Source organism: Panulirus ornatus, chromosome 39 (genome assembly GCF_036320965.1).
Source record: "Panulirus ornatus isolate Po-2019 chromosome 39, ASM3632096v1, whole genome shotgun sequence".
In the NCBI taxonomy this organism is placed as follows: Eukaryota; Metazoa; Arthropoda; class Malacostraca; order Decapoda; family Palinuridae; genus Panulirus; species Panulirus ornatus.
This window is the reverse complement of record NC_092262.1, coordinates 8300158-8318799: the sequence shown is the minus strand read 5'-3', so window position 1 is coordinate 8318799 and position 18642 is coordinate 8300158. Positions and strand designations below refer to the sequence as shown.

Below are 18642 nucleotides of genomic sequence, written 5' to 3'. Positions count from 1 at the left end.
GCAATTTCATAGCAAACATAATGTGAAGTAGTTTTCATTCTTTCCATTTAATTGATGGAAAATCTGTTGTATTCATCCTTACATAGATTCTAAGGTACAAGGCAAGAAAACAAAGCCAAAACACTGCCATTCTGAGTTTAAATTCTGTTGGACACATTCTTGACTTTACAAAGTAGCATCAAGAGCAAACAAATAATGGCTGCGCTTGCCAACTTCCAATCTAGTTGTTCGGTATAAAGAACTGAAACTAGAACATCCCATCCACAGCCACACAGCACAGACCATCCCCTGGTTTATCTTCACTGCTTTGTATGCCATGGATCAATCCTTTTATACCGCAATGATCCAATTCATTTTAACCTCTCACCCTTTTGAATGTTCAGGCCCTGATGTCCTAAAACCTCCCTCACTCCATCTTTACATTTCCTTCTCAGCTAACATTTCCTTCCCCTTTCTCCCTCCCCTACTGACATATATATATCTCCTCCTATCAGTCTTTCTATGCTCATCCTTTCCTTGTGTCCAAACCATTCCAGCACACCCAACTGACATTCTACTGACATTCTAAGTCTGAATGCACTTATCACACACCTCTCTAAAAATGTTATTCCTAAAGGGGTAAATCCATCTCGCACCACATGCTGTCCTACAGTCCTCTATTTCCAATGCATTTAATGTCATCCTTTCCTTTGCTTTTCTTTGGTTTGTCAGTGTACTCAGAAGTATCTGCTGAGAATACACATCAAAACACTCAAATTCAAACTTGGTTAAAAATAAGCTTTAACAATGAAGGTAAACCACACAGTAATGCATAATGCTTGGCTGCATATGGAAGACAATAGAACATTGTAAATAAATGATACGGAATGGATGTGTACAAATTACACTAATGTTTACTTTGTGAAGCCAGGGATGGAGAAAACATATCTTTTGCCTTAAGAAACTGAGAACATGCATAAAATATTCAGAAAAGGCTGTGCATAAGTCAGCCTTCATCACACGTGGTACATATGTCGAAGAAGGGTAAGTAGAGAAAGAATATACTCTGTGACTTACACACAAGGTTTCTTCTTAGTTCCAGGACCTCCATACTTCTTCATATCCAGACAGTTGACACACTTAAGGCAATTAGGGGTAGTGCAGCCTGGACACTTACTACACCACTGAGTTTTCCGCAGTACCTGATGGCCAGGAATATCATTATCAACAGTTCTTCCTTAAACTAATAAAATCATTCAAAGCAATTAATAACAAAAATTAGTATAGGAATATCATTATCAACAGTTTTTCCTTAAACTAATAAAATCATTCAATGCAATTAATAACAAAAATCACTATATGTGTATATGAGTGGATGGGCCATTCTTTGTCTGTTTCCTGGCATTACCTCGCTAACATGGGAAACAGCAATTAAGTATAATATCAAAAAATAATAATACTATCCCTGGGGATAGGGGAGAAAGAATACTTCCCACGCATTCCTCACATGTCTTAGAAGGCAACTAAAGGGGATGGGAGCAGGGGGCTAGAAACCCTCCCCTCCTTGTATTTCAACTTTCTAAAAGGGGAAACAGAAGGAGTCACGCAGGGAGTGCTCATCCTCCTCGAAGGCTCAGATTGGGGTGTCTAAATGTGTGTGGATGTAACCAAGATGAGAAAAAAGGAGAGATAGGTAGTATGTTTGAGGAAAGGAACCTGAATGTTTTGGCTCTGAGTGAAACGAAGCTCAAGGGTAAAGGTGAAGAGTGGTTTGGGAATGTCTTGGGAGTAAAGTCAGGGATTAGTGAGAGGATAAGAGCAAGGGAAGGAGTAGCACTACTCCTGAAACAGGAGAGGTGGGAGTATGTGGTAGAGTGTAAGAAAGTAAACTCTTGATCGATATGGGTAAAAGTGAAAGTGGATAGAGAGAGATGGGTGTTTATTGGTGCATATACACCTGAGCATGAGAAGAAAGATCATGAGAGGCAAGTGTTTTGGGAGCAGCTGAGTGAGTGTGTTAGTAGTTTTGATGCATGAGACCGGGTTACAGTGAAGGGTGATTTGAATGCAAAGGTAAGTAATGTGGCAGTTGAGGGAATAATTGGTGTACATGGGGTGTTCTGCATTGTAAATGGAAATGGTGAAGAGCTTGTAGATTTATGTGCTGAAAAAGGACTGGTGATTGGGAATACCTGGTTTAAAAAGAGAGAAATACATATGTAAATAGGAGAGATGGCCAGAGAGCGTTATTGGATTATGTGTTAATTGATAGGCACGCGAGAGACTCTTTTGGATGTTAATGAGCTGAGAGGTGCAACTGGAGGAATGTCTGATTATTATCTTGTGGAGGCGAAGGTGAAGATGTGTATAAGTTTTCAGAAAAGAAGAGAGAATGTTGGGGTAAAGAGAGTGGTGAGAGTAAGTGAGCTTGGGAAAGAGACTTGTGTGAGGAAGTACCAGGAGAGACTGAGTACAGAATGAAAAAAGATGAGAACAAAGGACGTAAGAGGAGTGGGGGAGGAATGGCATGTATTTAGGGAAGCAGTGATGGCTTGTGCAAAAGATGCTTGTGGCATGAGAAGCGTGGGAGGTGGGCAGATTAGAAAGGGTAGTGAGTGGTGGGATGAAGAAGTAAGATTATAAGTGAAAGAGAAGAGAGAGGCATTTGGACAATTTTTGCAGGGAAATAATGCAAATGACTGGGAGATGTATAAAAGAAAGAGGCAGGAGGTCACGGTGCAAGAGGGCAATAGAGACTTGGGGTGAGAGAGTATCATTTAATTTTAGGGAGAATAAAAAGATGTTTTGGAAGGAGATAAATAAAGTGCTTAAGACAAGGGAACAAATGGGAACAAGTAGTGGTGATGTGAGGAGATGGAGTGAGTATTTTGAAGGTTTGTTGAATGTGTTTGATGATAGAGTGGCAGATAGAGGGTGTTTTGGTCAAGGTGGTGTGCAAAGTGAGAGGGTTAGGGAGAATGATTCGGTAAACAGAGAAGAGGTAGTAAAAGCTTTGTGGAAGATGAAAGCCGGCAAGGCAACGGGTTTGAATGGTATTGCAGTGGAATTTGTTAAAAAAAAAAGTGGGTGACTGTATTGTTGACTGGTTGGTAAGGATATCTAATGTATGAATAACTCATGGTGAGGTGCCTGAGGATTGGCGGAATGCTTGCATAGTACCACTGTACAAATGTAAAGGGGATAAAAGTGAGTGCTCAAATTACATAGGTATAAGTTTGTTGAGTATTCCTGGGAAATTATATTGGAGGGTGTTGATTGAGAGGGTGAAGGCATGTACAGAGCATCAGATTGGGGAAGAGCAGTGTGGTTTCAGAAGTGGTAAAGGATGTGTGGATCAGGTGTTTGCTTTGAAGAATGCATGTGAGAAATACTTAGAAAAGCAAATGGATTTGTATGTAGCATTTATGGATCTGGAGAAGGCACATAATAGAGTTGATAGAGATGCTCTGTGGAAGGTATTAAGAATATATGGTGTGGGAGGCAAGTTGTTAGAAGCAGTGAAAAGTTTTTATCAAGGATGTAAAGCATGTACGAGAAGGAAGAGAGTAAAGTAATTTTTCTTAGTGAATGTAGGTTTGCGGCAGGGGTGCATGATGTCTCCCTGGTTGTTTAATTTGCTTATGGATGTGGTTGTTAGGGAGGTGAATGCAAGAGTTTTGGAAAGAGGGGCAAGTATGCAGTCTGTTGTGGATAAGAGAGCTTGGGAATTGAGTCAGTTGTTGTTCGCTGATGAAGCTGCAGAAGCTGGTGACTGAGTTTGGTAAAGTGTGTGAAAGAAGAAAGCAGAGAGTAAATGTAAATAAGAGCAAGGTTATTAGGTACAATAGGGTTGAGGGAGAAGTCAATTGGGAGGTAAGTTTGCATGGAGAAAAAGTGGAGGAAGTGAAGTGTTTTAGATATCTGGGAGTAGATCTGGCAGCGGATGGAACCATGGAAGCAGGAGTGAATCATAGGGTGGGGGAGGGGCAAAAGTTCTGGGAGCATTGAAAAACGTTTGGAAGTCGAGAACGTTATCTTGGAAAGTAAAAATGGGTATGTTTGAAGGAATAGTGGTTCCAACAATGTTATATGGTTGCGAGGCGTGGGCTATGGATAGAGTTGTGCGGAGGAGGGTAGATGTGCTGGAAATGAGATGTTTGAGGACAATATGTGGTGTGAGGTGGTTTGATCGAGTAAGTAATAATAGGGTAAGAGAGATGTGCGGTAATAAAAAGTATGTGGTTGAGAGAGCAGAAGAGGGTGTTTTGAAATGGTTTGGTCACATGGAGAGAATGAGTGAGGAAAGATTGACAGAGGATATATGTGTCAGAGGTGGAGGGAACGAGAAGTGGAAGACCAAATTGGAGGTGGAATGATGGAGTGAAAAATATTTTGAGTGATTGGGGCCTGAACATGCAGGAGGGTGAAAGGCATGCAAGAAACAGAGTGAATTGGAATGATGTAGTATACTGGAGTCGACGTGCTATCAATGGATTGAACCAGGGCATGTGAAGCATCTGGGGTAAACTATGGAAAGTTTTGTGGGGTCTGGATGTGGAAAGGGAGATGCTGTTTCTGTGCATTATACATGACAGCTAGAGAATGAGTGTGAACGAATGTGGCCTTTGTTGTCTTTTCCTAGTGCTACCTCGCGCACATGCGGGGGGAGGGGGTTGTCATTTCATGTGTGGTGGGGTGGCAATGGGAATGAATAAGGGCAGACATTATGAATTATGTACATGTGTGTATATGTATGTGTCTGTGTGTGTATATATATGTATACATTGAGATGTGTAGGTATATGTGCATGTGTGGACATGTATGTATATACATGCATATGTGGGTGGGTTGGGACATTCTTTCGTCTGTTTCCCTGCGCTACCTCACTAACGCGGGAGACAACGACAAAGTATATATTTTTTTCCACACTATTCACCATTTCCCGCGTTAGTGAGGTAGCGTTAAGAACAGAGGACTGGACCTTTGAGGGAATATCCTCACCTGGCCCCCTTCTCTGCTCCTTCTTCTGGAAAATTAAAAAACTGAGAGGGGAGGATGTCCAGCCCCCCTGCTCCCTTCCCTTTCAGTCGCCTTCTACGACATACAGGGAATACGCGGGAAGTATTCTTTCTCCCCTATCCCGAGTGATATAAGCATAATATATATTTTTTTTTTTCTTTGCTTTGTCGCTGTCTCCCGCGTTTGCAAGGTAGCGCAAGGAAACAGACGAAAGAAATGGCCCAACCCACCCCATACACATGTATATACATACGTCCACACACACGCAAATATACATACCTACACAGCTTTCCATGGTTTACCCCAGATGCTTCACATGCCTTGATTCAATCCACTGACAGCATGTCAACCCCGGTATACCACATCGGTCCAATTCACTCTATTCCTTGCCCTCCTTTCACCCTCCTGCATGTTCAGGCCCCGATCACACAAAATCTTTTTCACTCCATCTTTCCACCTCCAATTTGGTCTCCCTCTTCTCCTCGTTTCCTCCACCTCCGACACATATATCCTCTTGGTCAATCTTTCCTCACTCATTCTCTCCATGTGACCAAACCATTTCAAAACACCCTCTTCTGCTCTCTCAACCACGCTCTTTTTATTTCCACACATCTCTCTTACCCTTACGTTACTTACTCGATCAAACCACCTCACACCACACATTGTCCTCAAACATCTCATTTCCAGCACATCCATCCTCCTGCGCACAACTCTATCCATAGTCCACGCCTCGCAACCATACAACATTGTTGGAACCACTATTCCTTCAAACATACCCATTTTTGCTTTCCGAGATAATGTTCTCGACTTCCACACATTCTTCAAGGCTCCCAGAATTTTCGCCCCCTCCCCCACCCTATAATCCACTTCCGCTTCCATGGTTCCATCCGCTGCCAGATCCACTCCCAGATATCTAAAACACTTCACTTCCTCCAGTTTTTCTCCATTCAAACTCACCTCCCAATTGACTTGACCCTCAACCCTACTGTACCTAATAACCTTGCTCTTATTCACATTTACTCTTAACTTTCTTCTTTCACACACTTTACCAAACTCAGTCACCAGCTTCTGCAGTTTCTCACATGAATCAGCCACCAGTGCTGTATCAGCGAACAACAACTGACTCACTTCCCAAGCTCTCTCATCCCCAACAGACTTCATACTTGCCCCTCTTTCCAAAACTCTTGCATTCACCTCCCTAACAACCCCATCCATAAACAAATTAAACAACCAGGGAGACATCACACACCCCTGCCGCAAACCTACATTCACTGAGAACCAATCACTTTCCTCTCTTCCTACACGTACACATGCCTTACATCCTCGATAAAAACTTTTCACTGCTTCTAACAACTTGCCTCCCACACCATATATTCTTAATACCTTCCACAGAGCATCTCTATCAACTCTATCATATGCCTTCTCCAAATCCATAAATGCTACATACAAATCCATTTGCTTTTCTAAGTATTTCTCACATACATTTTTCAAAGCAAACAACTGATCCACACATCCTCTACCACTTCTGAAACCACACTGCTCTTCCCCAATCTGATGCTCTGTACATGCCTTCACCCTCTCAATCAATACCCTCCCATATAATTTGCCAGGAATACTCAACAAACTTATACCTCTGTAATTTGAGCACTCACTCTTATCCCCTTTGCCTTTGTACAACGGCACTATGCACGCATTCCGCCAATCCTCAGGCACCTCACCATGAGTCATACATACATTAAATAACCTTACCAACCAGTCAACAATACAGTCACCCCCTTTTTTAATAAATTCCACTGCAATACCATCCAAACCTGCTGCCTTGCCGGCTTTCATCTTCCGCAAAGCTTTTACTACCTCTTCTCTGTTTACCAAATCATTTTCCCTAACCCTCACACTTTGCACACCACCTCGACCAAAACACCCTATATCTGCCACTCTATCATCAAACACATTCAACAAACCTTCAAAATACTCACTCCATCTCCTTCTCACATCACCACTACTTGTTATCACCTCCCCATTTGCGCCCTTCACTGAAGTTCCCATTTGCTCCCTTGTCTTACGCACTTTATTTACCTCCTTCCGGAACATCTTTTTATTCTCCCTAAAATTTAATGATACTCTCTCACCCCAACTCTCATTTGCCCTTTTTTTCAACTCTTGCACCTTTCTCTTGACCTCCTGTCTCTTTCTTTTATACGTCTCCCACTCAATTGCATTTTTTCCCTGCAAAAATCGTCCAAATGCCTCTCTCTTCTCTTTCACTAATACTCTTACTTCTTCATCCCACCACTCACTACCCTTTCTAATCAACCCACCTCCCACTCTTCTCATGCCACAAGCATCTTTTGCGCAATCCATCACTGATTCCCTAAATACATCCCATTCCTCCCCCACTCCCCTTACTTACATTGTTCTCACCTTTTTCCATTCTGTACTCAGTCTCTCCTGGTACTTCCTCACACAAGTCTCCTTCCCAAGCTCACTTACTCTCACCACCCTCTTCACCCCAACATTCACTCTTCTTTTCTGAAAACCCATACAAATCTTCACCTTAGCCTCCACAAGATAATGATCAGACATCCTTCCAGTTGCACCTCTCAGCACATTAACATCCAAAAGTCTCTCTTTCGCGCGCCTGTCAATTAACACATAATATATATATATAATATAATAATACTATAAAACTACTGCATGTTGAGTTCCATAGGAAAACTTACTTATCAACAGATGTAACAAAACACGATAGCTCATTTATTCAAAAATCTTTACACAGGTAGAGTTCACCATCCATTAAATGAAGAAAACAGAATAATAATGACAATAATCACATTAATTATTTTTCAAACTTGTCTGCCATTTCCTATAATAGTAAGGTACTACTAAGACCTGACAAAAAGAACTCATTTACTCACATCCACTCCCAAACTGTCATGCATAATACACCATTTAAGCCTCACAGAATATTTCATAGATTCTCCTGATCACTTCATATGCCTTAAATCAACCTAGTTTCAGCATGTCACCCCTACATACCCCAATGCTCCAATTCGTTCTCTCATATTTATGCCTCTCACCATCCTGAATGTTCAGATCCCAATAACTCAAGGCTTTTTATTACATCCTTTCATCTCTTTCTCAGTCCCTACCCTGTCACTTCTGACATATAAATCCTCTTAATCAGTCTTGCTCCAGTCATCCTTTCCATATGACCAAACCATTTCAGTCCACAATGGGAAGCTTTCTCTATCATAATCCACTCACTACCTACACCTTTCTCTTTAACCGTTATTTGTAATGCAATAATTCTATTTCACATACCAGGCATTTCACTTCCTACACATCCATCCTCTTCTATTCTTTTGCGTTACAGATCCAAGACTGCTGTCCACGCAACACCGTTAGGACTTTTATACAGTACCTTCAAACACACTAATTCTAACCTAACAGAAACTGACCTCTCCTTATACACATTCCTCAATGCACCAACAATCAAAGCCCCCTGCCACCCACCTATGACTCACTTCAGACTCCATGATCTCACCATCTGCCATGTACCGTCCCATATACCTAATCCACTTAAGTTCCTCTAGATCTCCCCAATGCAAACCAACACTCATTCCCTCCTGTTTCATCCCCTTGCTGCATCTCGATGTCTTACTTCTGTCATACTTACTCTCAACTCTCTTCATTCACACAATCTCCCAAGCACCTGTTTCTGGAATCCCTCTCTGAAGTCTTGCCACCAGAACCATCACACCTGCATATGCAAAGTGATTCTTCTCCCAAGCTTCCTACGTCTACCACTCTGTAAACAAGCCACTCACATTAAATGTACCTTGCACTCACCGGCATCATCAACCTGTGCCTAACTAAATTCAACCTACGTGGTTATATCACACACCAATTTCACCACGAGCAACTCTTCCTTCCTTGCCACAATCACAAATGCCTTACTGTTGCAGCAAAAACTACTCAATTAATTTCAGAGCTTGCCATTTACCCCATATATTCACAGCACCTTCCACAAGGCTTCTTTGTCAGCCCTAATATATGCTTTCTCCAGATCCATAAATGTGCATACATATCACTCTCTTTCTCCAAGACTTTTTCACTCTAATTCTTCAAAGCATGCACCAGGTCCACAGATCCTCTACTGCTCCTAAAGCTACATTGCCTCTCCCCAGTAAAATGCTTGGTGCATGCAAATACTCTCTTAATCACTAATATCCCATACACTTCATGAAGTACACTCAACAGACTTATAATTTTAATTTTGTAATTCATGCATGCACTTTTATCCCCTTGGTTACATACAAACTGTCTAGTTACCTAAAATATTTAAGCATGAAACTTGCAGGCAAATCCAAAAAAAAAAGCTTTTGCCAATATCAACTATTATCTTGAAAGACAAAATGTAAAATATAAACAAAGAGCAAGCCTTAAATGCAAAGGAATCTACCTTGCCACTAGCTGTTGTGGTCACTGTAACAATTTTACGCTTCTGGTTTCCTTTGGAATTGGGGACACTGACAATACCAGTCAGGCGGTCTTCCTCCTTTCTTGGTGACGGAAATACAGCACGGGAAATCCCTAAAACCTGCAGTTTGGAAATAAAAATCATATCAGCTTACAAAAACTGTAATTGTTAACACAGCTTACATCATAACCATTTAATACCTACAAGATTTTAAGATTTTGTTTTTTACTCAAAGCTAGATTTACAAGAACTTCTCTATCCTCATCATAAAAACAAGTAATCATACATAATTATCAATCCTAAATTAGATTCCAATTTGATAAATGAGCTGCTCCTTTCTCTGGATTATTTGGACGTTCACACACTAAACTGCCCACTAAGTTCAAAACGAGCTGGTCATTATTGATTCTCATCAAAAGTAAGAAAAGCAGCTAAAATTCAACCACATCATCACTTGCATCACCTCGGTGACTCACAGTAACTCACATGTCAAGTCTGTCACATCATATACAAAAGAGTAGACAAGAAAATTAAATCAAACATCCTCCTAATATCAATCCAAAAGAAAATATCTCCATCTTCAAAGTGGGTCTAGTCATGAAAGAAAAGAAGAAAAGATATGAGACTACAGACCGTCCCAATCAATCCTAAAATTAATGGAAAATTAGTAATCATTCTCTGCGATTGTAAGTGAACTATGCCAATACAAAAGGATACATTCAACACACACTATAAATAGTATCAGGAATCATCCTACACCCTCTATGTCACAACTGCTGGTCACCTTTCTCATTAAAACTATGCTACTGGGCATCTCCCTATATGTACCAAACGCATGAAATACTTTCTTTTCATTCACAAACTATTTCTCCACCTCCCTTTCTCATTCTCAATCCTTATGAGTATGGATAAGGACAACAGGGATACAGCATAAAGTACCCTACATCATGAAACACAGAGAATTTCTCGGGTTCCAACCAGTTGTGCTGCCAATGAAAGGGGAGGCTGAGGCAGCAGCAGTTTCGCCCTTCCTAAAGATATTCATTCATCTTTTTTTTTAATTTCACATTCATTTCCTATGTTGATCATCATCTAGCTAGTACTTCTAACATAATAATCCACAGAGACCTATCTGTCTAATCATATTTCCATTAGTTCTCAAATTTTTCAAATAATAAACACTTACCTGAGCTTGACTACGACACACATGCTTAACTCGGGGGCCACCGCTTTCATTGACAGTCCCCTCTGCTTCCTCTGTTTCAGTCTTCACAGATGACTTTCCATCTTGAGTAGAGACAATTATAACTTTCCTTCCATTCTTGTTTAGCTGCGATATAGGTTTTCTTACTTCATCAGAAAGAACTGGAACTGAACCAGAGATCTTGATTACTTGGTTCTGAAAAGCACTTTCTTCTGACACATTCTCTGGGATGCTTTTAAGCGCAGACTGTCCCCCAACCTTTCTAAAGCATTTGATCACTTTCGGCACACTTAGCCTTTTAGATTCCTCACCAGAGATGCTTGAATCTTCAGATGTCTTGGCAACTGTCTCACTGTCTGAAAATTCACTTATCTCAGATGATTGAGCCGAAGTTGAGGTGACTGCTGTTACCGATGAAGACTCTGTGCAGGGCAACTTTCCAACTTCATTTGTTCTTGTAGACAACCCGGTCTGTTCTCTTCTAAGATCCGGTGGGAAGTAAAAGTCAAGGTCAACTTTCGATCTGCCTGCTTTTTTGAAGTAGGCAAGTAGTTCTATCCGTGATCTAAATGTCTGACTATCGGGACTGTGCAGAAGAGTCACTTTTCCTTCTCCTTTTTCATTCCACCTAATTTTTCTCGACCATCCATTCCCAAAATGACATGTCTGATACCTTGACAGTCTTTTCGTCTTAGGCTTGGTCTGAATTTCAGGTACTGATATAGCATCAGGCAAAGCTTCCCCCTCGGATGCATTAGGTGATGATATTTTGGAATCAACAGACATATATCCAGCTAATACATCTGATTCCATGTCAACTGGATCTTCTTGAACAAGATTAGACAGCTTACCCTGAGTCCCACCAAATGATTTGTTTGTGCTAGATATTTGTGCTACCACTCCTTGATCTGTATCTTTCAAAACCTCCACAGCATCTTTCAAATTCAGTTGCTCTAAAGGCTCTTTGTCATCTCTAACCACATTAGTGGAGGTCCTTTCAGCATGCTTAACTCTATGTTTCTTTTCTACCTCTACATTATCTTGTACTATCAGGTGTTCTGTAACTCCTTTGTCATCTCCGCCAACTGCAGCACAGTCATTTTCCACTTGCTTATTTCTATTTCTATGTTTTCTTCCAATTGGTTTGATTGCCTTCTTAGGTATTTTTAAAACTATTTTCTGATCTGGCTGCTTTTCAATAATGACATTCGGTTCAGTAAAGACTGGAGTCTCTTCTGCTGTCTTTTTGTGCTTTTTGCTTGGAGATTTTTTGGTTTTATCTCCTACAGCTATAACACCTGCTTTTGAATCGTACAATTCTTTAAAGCTCTCATCGGGAGCACTGAATCCTTTGACTTCATCCTCCAATTCTATTGAAGTATTCATTTTTGAGTCATTCAGTTCCTGAAACCTATGAACAGGAGCATCCACTGAGGTTGTCAATTTGTTTTCAACTACAGAGGACTGACTGTCCATTGCTTTAGACTTGATCTTTGATCTACTTCTAGAAAATGCCTTAGAAAATATTGTACTTGCTCCAGATTTCCTTTGTTCTGATTCACTTTCTGTTGTATCAGTGAGACTTGCATCATCACTCTTTTTCTTTCTACCAACTGACAAAGATCTACTTCTCATAATCTTTGGCTTTTTATGTTTTCTCTCAAAATTCTTTACTTCATCTGTCACATCAGTTACACTTAACTGCCCTGCAGGCTTTTCACTATTATCTGCAGGCTTCAATTTACTAATAGATTTGCTTCTGGGTCGCCCTGGTTCATTAGGAATTCTGGGTTTCATCTGCTTGGCATGAGAAAACTTGGACTTCTTCTCACTGTTGCAATCAGATCTTCTTTCTCTGAACTTTGGTTGCTCAGCCTCACATTCTGAAGCTTCTGGAGATTTATCATCCGAGCTGACTTCCGAACAAGGTTCTGAACTTGACACAGGTTCAGTGCTAGAAGACCCTGGGGTGTCACTGGAGCTAGGCATGGATGCATCAGAGTGGCCAGTTACTACAGGAAAATATTTATGGATGTCATCAACTTTTCCAATAAGCTGAAAGTATGCACTCAGTTCCCTCCTTGACCGGAAGGTCCTACCATCTGGGCTATACACATATGTATCAAAGCGATCGCCTGCTGATCGCCACTTAATTCTACGTGTCCATCCTCCCGGTAGAGTTGTCATTACCACTTTCCCTCGTCCACTGCTGTTAGTTTGAGCAGATGATCTTGATCTTACTTCAGTGCTTCGATCTACTGCAGGACTGTTATTTCCAAAGAGTACACGTGCATCTGTACTTATGCCCTGCTTCTTTAGAAACTCTTCCAGCTTTTGAACACTTTTGAACTTTTCTCCACTTGGACTTATAACAATCACTTCTGGTCCAGTTTTGCGCCGCCAACCACCAGGCAAGTCCATTACAGACCCAAATGCCCCACCCCCTCCTGGATCCAAAGGTAACCGTTTAGTGTGACTTGCCAGTTCGGCATCCTTATCTGATATGGCTGGCAAACCGCCTATACTCATACATCTTGCTAAGCTAGTTGGTATCTGTTCCTTTAATATGGTTGGTAAACGTTTCCGAAGACGATCATGAAGAAGATTTGGCATGTTGCATGATAGAAGTATTCTGTATAACCAGCAAGCAAGGCAACGGTCTTCTTCTACTAAGCCCTGTATCTGACATTCCCCTTTGCTATTCTGACATTCAAAAATTTCTCTTGGTCCATCACTGGCATTCCTGAGGAAGGAGCTGCAAACCTCACAAAACACAATGCCAAATTTTCTTGAATTTCCACCAGCTATATCACAGGTGGCACATTTCCCCTCCACATTCCCTGAAAGTATAAACATTACAATTTCATACATCCAACTTTTACTAAATGCATGCATTTCATTCATTACAGAATGTTCAACACATTACTTTGTGATAATCAGTATGCGCAGTCTTCCCAAGGCATCAACAAGCCACATGCTCATCATACCTGGGCCAGCTTACATGTGAACTGGTTCAATACCCCTGCGCAATTCATCCTCTTAACTGAGTTACATGTGACAAAATTACAACGCTATTCAAGACTGAAAAGCTTTGACAGTAATTTCAAATTACAGACACAACTCAATATGACTAACCTTCATCACACTGTGGAATAAGTCTCTGAAGGGATGCTGGGTTACGGATCTTCTGGAGGGTTGTTTTGTTGAGGTTAAGACGTGCTTTTCTCAAAATATTACGCGAGATGACAGAAGCTGAGAGTGCAGGAGAGGTGTTAGTGGCAGGAGCTGGCATCAGTTCATCTTCAGCCTTCCCGACCTGTGTGAGAAATAGTTAACATCAGTTCATTTTCAGCCTCCCTTGCCTATGTTAAAAATAACACTAAGACCATCAGTTTTCATTTTCAGACAAGATAATGAGGGTTAATCAAGTAAAAAAGTTGCCTGGGTGGCCTGCTTATAAAGAAAGCTTCCCAACAAGATGACAAAAAAAAAAATATCAAGGCATGGCACGAGGAAGGAAAGAGGAATACATAGGAATTCAAATAGCAACAGACCACTAGGTCTTTCTGAGGCTGACTGTAATAGTGGATGACATCAGAAACTAACAGATTAGTAGGAAAAAAATTAAAAGGTATACATATAATTTGGTTTGATCGAGTATGTAATGTAAGGGTAAGAGAGATGTGTGGAAATAAAAAGAGCGTGGTTGAGAGAGCAGAAGAGGGTGTTTTGAAATGGCTTGGGCACATGGAGAGAATGAGTGAGGAAAGATTGACCAAGAGGATATATGTGTCGGAGGTGGAGGGAACGAGGAGAAGTGGGAGACCAAATTGGAGGTGGAAAGATGGAGTGAAAAAGATTTTGAGTGATCGGGGCCTGAACATGCAGGAGGGTGAAAGGCGGGCAAGGAATAGAGTGAATTGGATCGATGTGGTATACCGGGGTTGACGTGCTGTCAGTGGATTGAATCGAAGCATGTGAAGCGTCTGGGGTAAACCATGGAAAGCTGTGTGGAGCCTGGATGTGGAAAGGGAGCTGTGGTTTCGGGCATTATTGCATGACAGCTAGAGACTGAGTGTGAACGAATGAGGCCTTTGCTGTCTTTTCCTAGCGCTACCCCGCACACATGAGGGGGGAGGGGTATGGTATTCCATGTGTGGCGAGGTGGCGATGGTAATGAATAAAGGCAGACAGCGTGAATTGTGTGCATGGGTATATATGTATGTGTCTGTGTGTGTATATATATATATATATATATATATATATATATATATATATATATATATATATATATATATATATATATGTGTACATTGAGATGTATAGGTATGTATATTTGTGTGTGTGGACATGTGTGTATATACATGTGTATGGGGGTGGGTTGGGCCATTTCTTTCGTCTGTTTCCTTGCGCTACCTCGCAAACGCGGGAGACAGCGACAAAGCAAAATAAATAAAAAGTAACATATAATTAAGAGAGAATATCCTGCAAATTGTCGATGTGACTAAGGGGACACAAATAATTTAAGTTCAATGGCATAAGATGAAAGGACATAACATATATGGATCTGGAGTAAGTACACAACAGAGCTGATAGAGATGATCTGTGAAGGCTCTTACGAGTATATGGTGAGAGAGAAAATATGCAAGAAACAGCATGGGATTCTTATCGAGAGGCAAATGTGCAAGTAGGAGGAGAGGAAATAAAGGTGGGTTTAGTACAGGGGTGTATGATTTGTTTTATTTGCTTATGGATGGGATAGTGAGGGAGGTGAATGCAAGGGCCTTGGATTGAGGAGCGAGTATGTTAGAGTTGGGAGCCTGGGAAATGACACAGTTGTTAGTTGCTGCTGACACAGCACTTATATGACAGATTCAACTGAGAAACTGCAAAAGTTGGAGTCACACTCTGGGAGTGTAAGTGACAGCAGAAAGTTGAGAGTAAATGTGAAAAAAAGGCATGGTTATAGTGTGGGAGAGCATGTGAAAGGAGAAAATTGAGAATAAATGTGATGAACATACAGAAAGCACTTTAACAGCCTAAACATATGGAGAGATCAGATTTAAGAAGGATACCCAGGAGAATATTTTTGCCATACTTGATCACTATTTCCCACGTTAGCAAGGCAGTGCCAGGAACAGTCGGAGAAAGGCCACATCCACTCACATCCGTTCGCTAGATATCATGTGTAATGCACCAAAACTAAAGACCCCTATCCACAACCAGGCCCTTACAGAACTTTACATGTTATCCTAGATGCTTTACATACACTGGTTCAACCCAAGTATACCAAATTATCACAATTCACTCCAACCCGTACATGCCTTTCATCTTCCCTCATCTTACATCAATTTTCAAGACCTGTGTCTCATTCCACAACTCAGCATCAAAAATAAGGTAAAAAATATAGCCAAAGCTGCTTTTGTATTCAATAATTCAGTATAGGTGTGGTCCACAGCCAATGATTACTGCAAAATGGACTGGACATGGAAGACAGATGTTAAAATTTGAACATGAAAAATCTTTGAGAGGTCAATTCCCAATATACACAAATGTCATACCCTATTGGCATGACAAAGAATGACCATCTTAAAACCATTAACAAGTGCCATAAATACAGAAAGAGGATTCAGTGTGAACTTCTTGAGAATGAAGCTATTTAACCCAAAACCTACTTGTATCAGAAATATAAAGGAGTACATGAAATTCAAGAGACTAATGGGTGAGAATATACAGTGAATTTGATTACTGGGTTGTAGAAGATACACAAGGTTAACAAGCTGTGGCCTGAAACCACTTGACTGCTCAGAAAAGCCAAATAGCAACCTTGACCCAGACTGAGCTGAAGTTAAAAGAAGAGGCTATAAAATCTACTTACATAATAAGTGAAGCAGCTCTCGTGTCTGTGCCCTAGAATATGAAACCTAAGCAATTCTAATTTCTATTTTGCTTTTATCTCTCCTAAAAATCAATGAATACTGTAAAGGTTCCTTATATATTTTCTATATACCTTACATTAACTGAAAAAGAGTATCCTAATCTAGAAAATTATCGATCTGAATTGTGTCAACAATGATTTTGCCTCACATGAGATGCAAACATTTTAAGTTGATTTCTGAGGCTTAGCCCTACCTCCATGACTTGGTCCATTACCATATGTCTCTGATGACCTCCTATTCAGTCAAGCTATCTGAAGCTGGAGCCCAGCAAAACCTGTCTGATATGACCTTACCTTACTTTACAAAATTTTCAACCATAAGACCATGATATCCTCTCAATCTTAAGTTGATGTACTCATCTCAGAAAATTTCAACATTTGCCATAGGGAATGGCTGGAATCCTCATAAAACAGATGGCAGTGGTGGTGAACTTGTTTACATGACAATAATTCCATGCTAAGCATTTAAGACAAGATGGAATCGTGTCTACTATCTCACAACGATTACATAAGCTATCAGTCTTACAATAAGAATTCAAAATGTGTATGTTCAGCATAACCCTTACAAAAGTTTGAAGCATGATGATGAAATCTGCTGTATATAACACAGGGAAACTGTCATTCAAGAAGAAGCCATTTAGGCTATTTATCCTTAATCCTCATGTCAAGTGCCTTCGAAAGAAAATTCACATGAGAAATGCAATTTAAATTTTGGCAGGCTTAGAGGCAAAGGACAAATTTGTCTTATGAAGTCTTTCTAGCCTTTTCTTTAATGTTACTGAGGAAATTACTTTATACCATTCTAAGAATCTGTAATCATAAACTTAATACCTGATGTTGCTTCATAATTATAGCGATTAGAATACGAACAAAAATAAATATGTTTACTCGAAATAAGTATGATAATCTTCCTATCATTGTAAACAAAATAATCATTTTATAAAGGAAAACCTTTGCATTGCATTACAAAAGAAGTTCCTCCATTCATAGTCCACATAGGTCTGCTAAGCTAATCAATCTCTTGTTAGTAATCACTGTTTCCAGACAGCTCATCACTAATAATACTGGTAATGTATATACATAAATGCCCACACACGCACATATACAAACCTATACATTTCATTTCAACGTATACATACATACACATACACAGCCATATATATATATATATCTTTCTTTCTTTCAAGCCATTTGCCATTTCCCGCATTAGTGAGGTAGCGCCAAGAACAGAGGACTGGGCCTTTTTTGGAATATCCTCATCTGGCCCCCTCTGTTCCTTCCCTTGGAAAATTAAAAAAAAAAACGAGAGGGGAGGATTTCCAGCCCCCCGCTCCCTCCCCTTTTAGTCGCCTTCTACGACACGCAGGGAATACATGGGAAGTATTCTTAATCCCCTAACCCCAGGGATAATATATATATATATATATATATATATATATATTTTTTTTTTTTTTTTTTTTTTTTTTTTTAAAAAGAAGGAACAGAGAAGAGGGCCAGGTGAGGATATTCCCTCAAAGGCCCAGTCCTCTGTTCTTAACGCTACCTCGCTATCGCGGGAAATGGCGAATAGTATGAAAAAAAAAAAAAAAAAAAAAAATATATATATATATATATATATATATATATATATATATATATATATATATATATAAGAGTGGGAGGTGGGCTGTTTAGAAAGGGTAGTGAGTGGTGGGATGAAGAAGTAAGAGTATTAGTGAAAGAGAAGAGAGAGGCATTTGGACGATTTTTGCAGGGAAAAAATGCAATTGAGTGGGAGAAGTATAAAAGAAAGAGACAGGAGGTCAAGAGAAAGGTGCAAGAGGTGAAAAAAAGGGCAAATGAGAGTTGGGGTGAGAGACTATCAGTAAATTTTAGGGAGAATAAAAAGATGTTCTGGAAGGAGGTAAATAGGGTGCGTAAGACAAGGGAGCAAATGGGAACTTCAGTGAAGGGCGTAAATGGGGAGGTGATAACAAGTAGTGGTGATGTGAGAAGGAGATGGAATGAGTATTTTGAAGGTTT

At 40.3% G+C, this 18642-nt stretch overlaps 1 protein-coding gene across 1 annotated transcript in view; it reads right to left on the bottom strand.

The window, feature by feature from the left end:
* trx (histone lysine N-methyltransferase trithorax) overlaps positions 1–18642 on the bottom strand; it is a 111844-nt gene that overhangs the window by 73249 nt on the left and 19953 nt on the right. Inside the window, exons 3-6 of the mRNA XM_071684987.1 lie at positions 13818–13998; positions 10665–13522; positions 9461–9598; positions 1057–1181 (exon numbers count right to left, since the gene is read on the bottom strand). Coding sequence (XP_071541088.1) covers positions 1057–1181; positions 9461–9598; positions 10665–13522; positions 13818–13998 — 3302 coding nt within the window. The remainder of the gene's footprint in view (positions 1–1056; positions 1182–9460; positions 9599–10664; positions 13523–13817; positions 13999–18642) is intronic.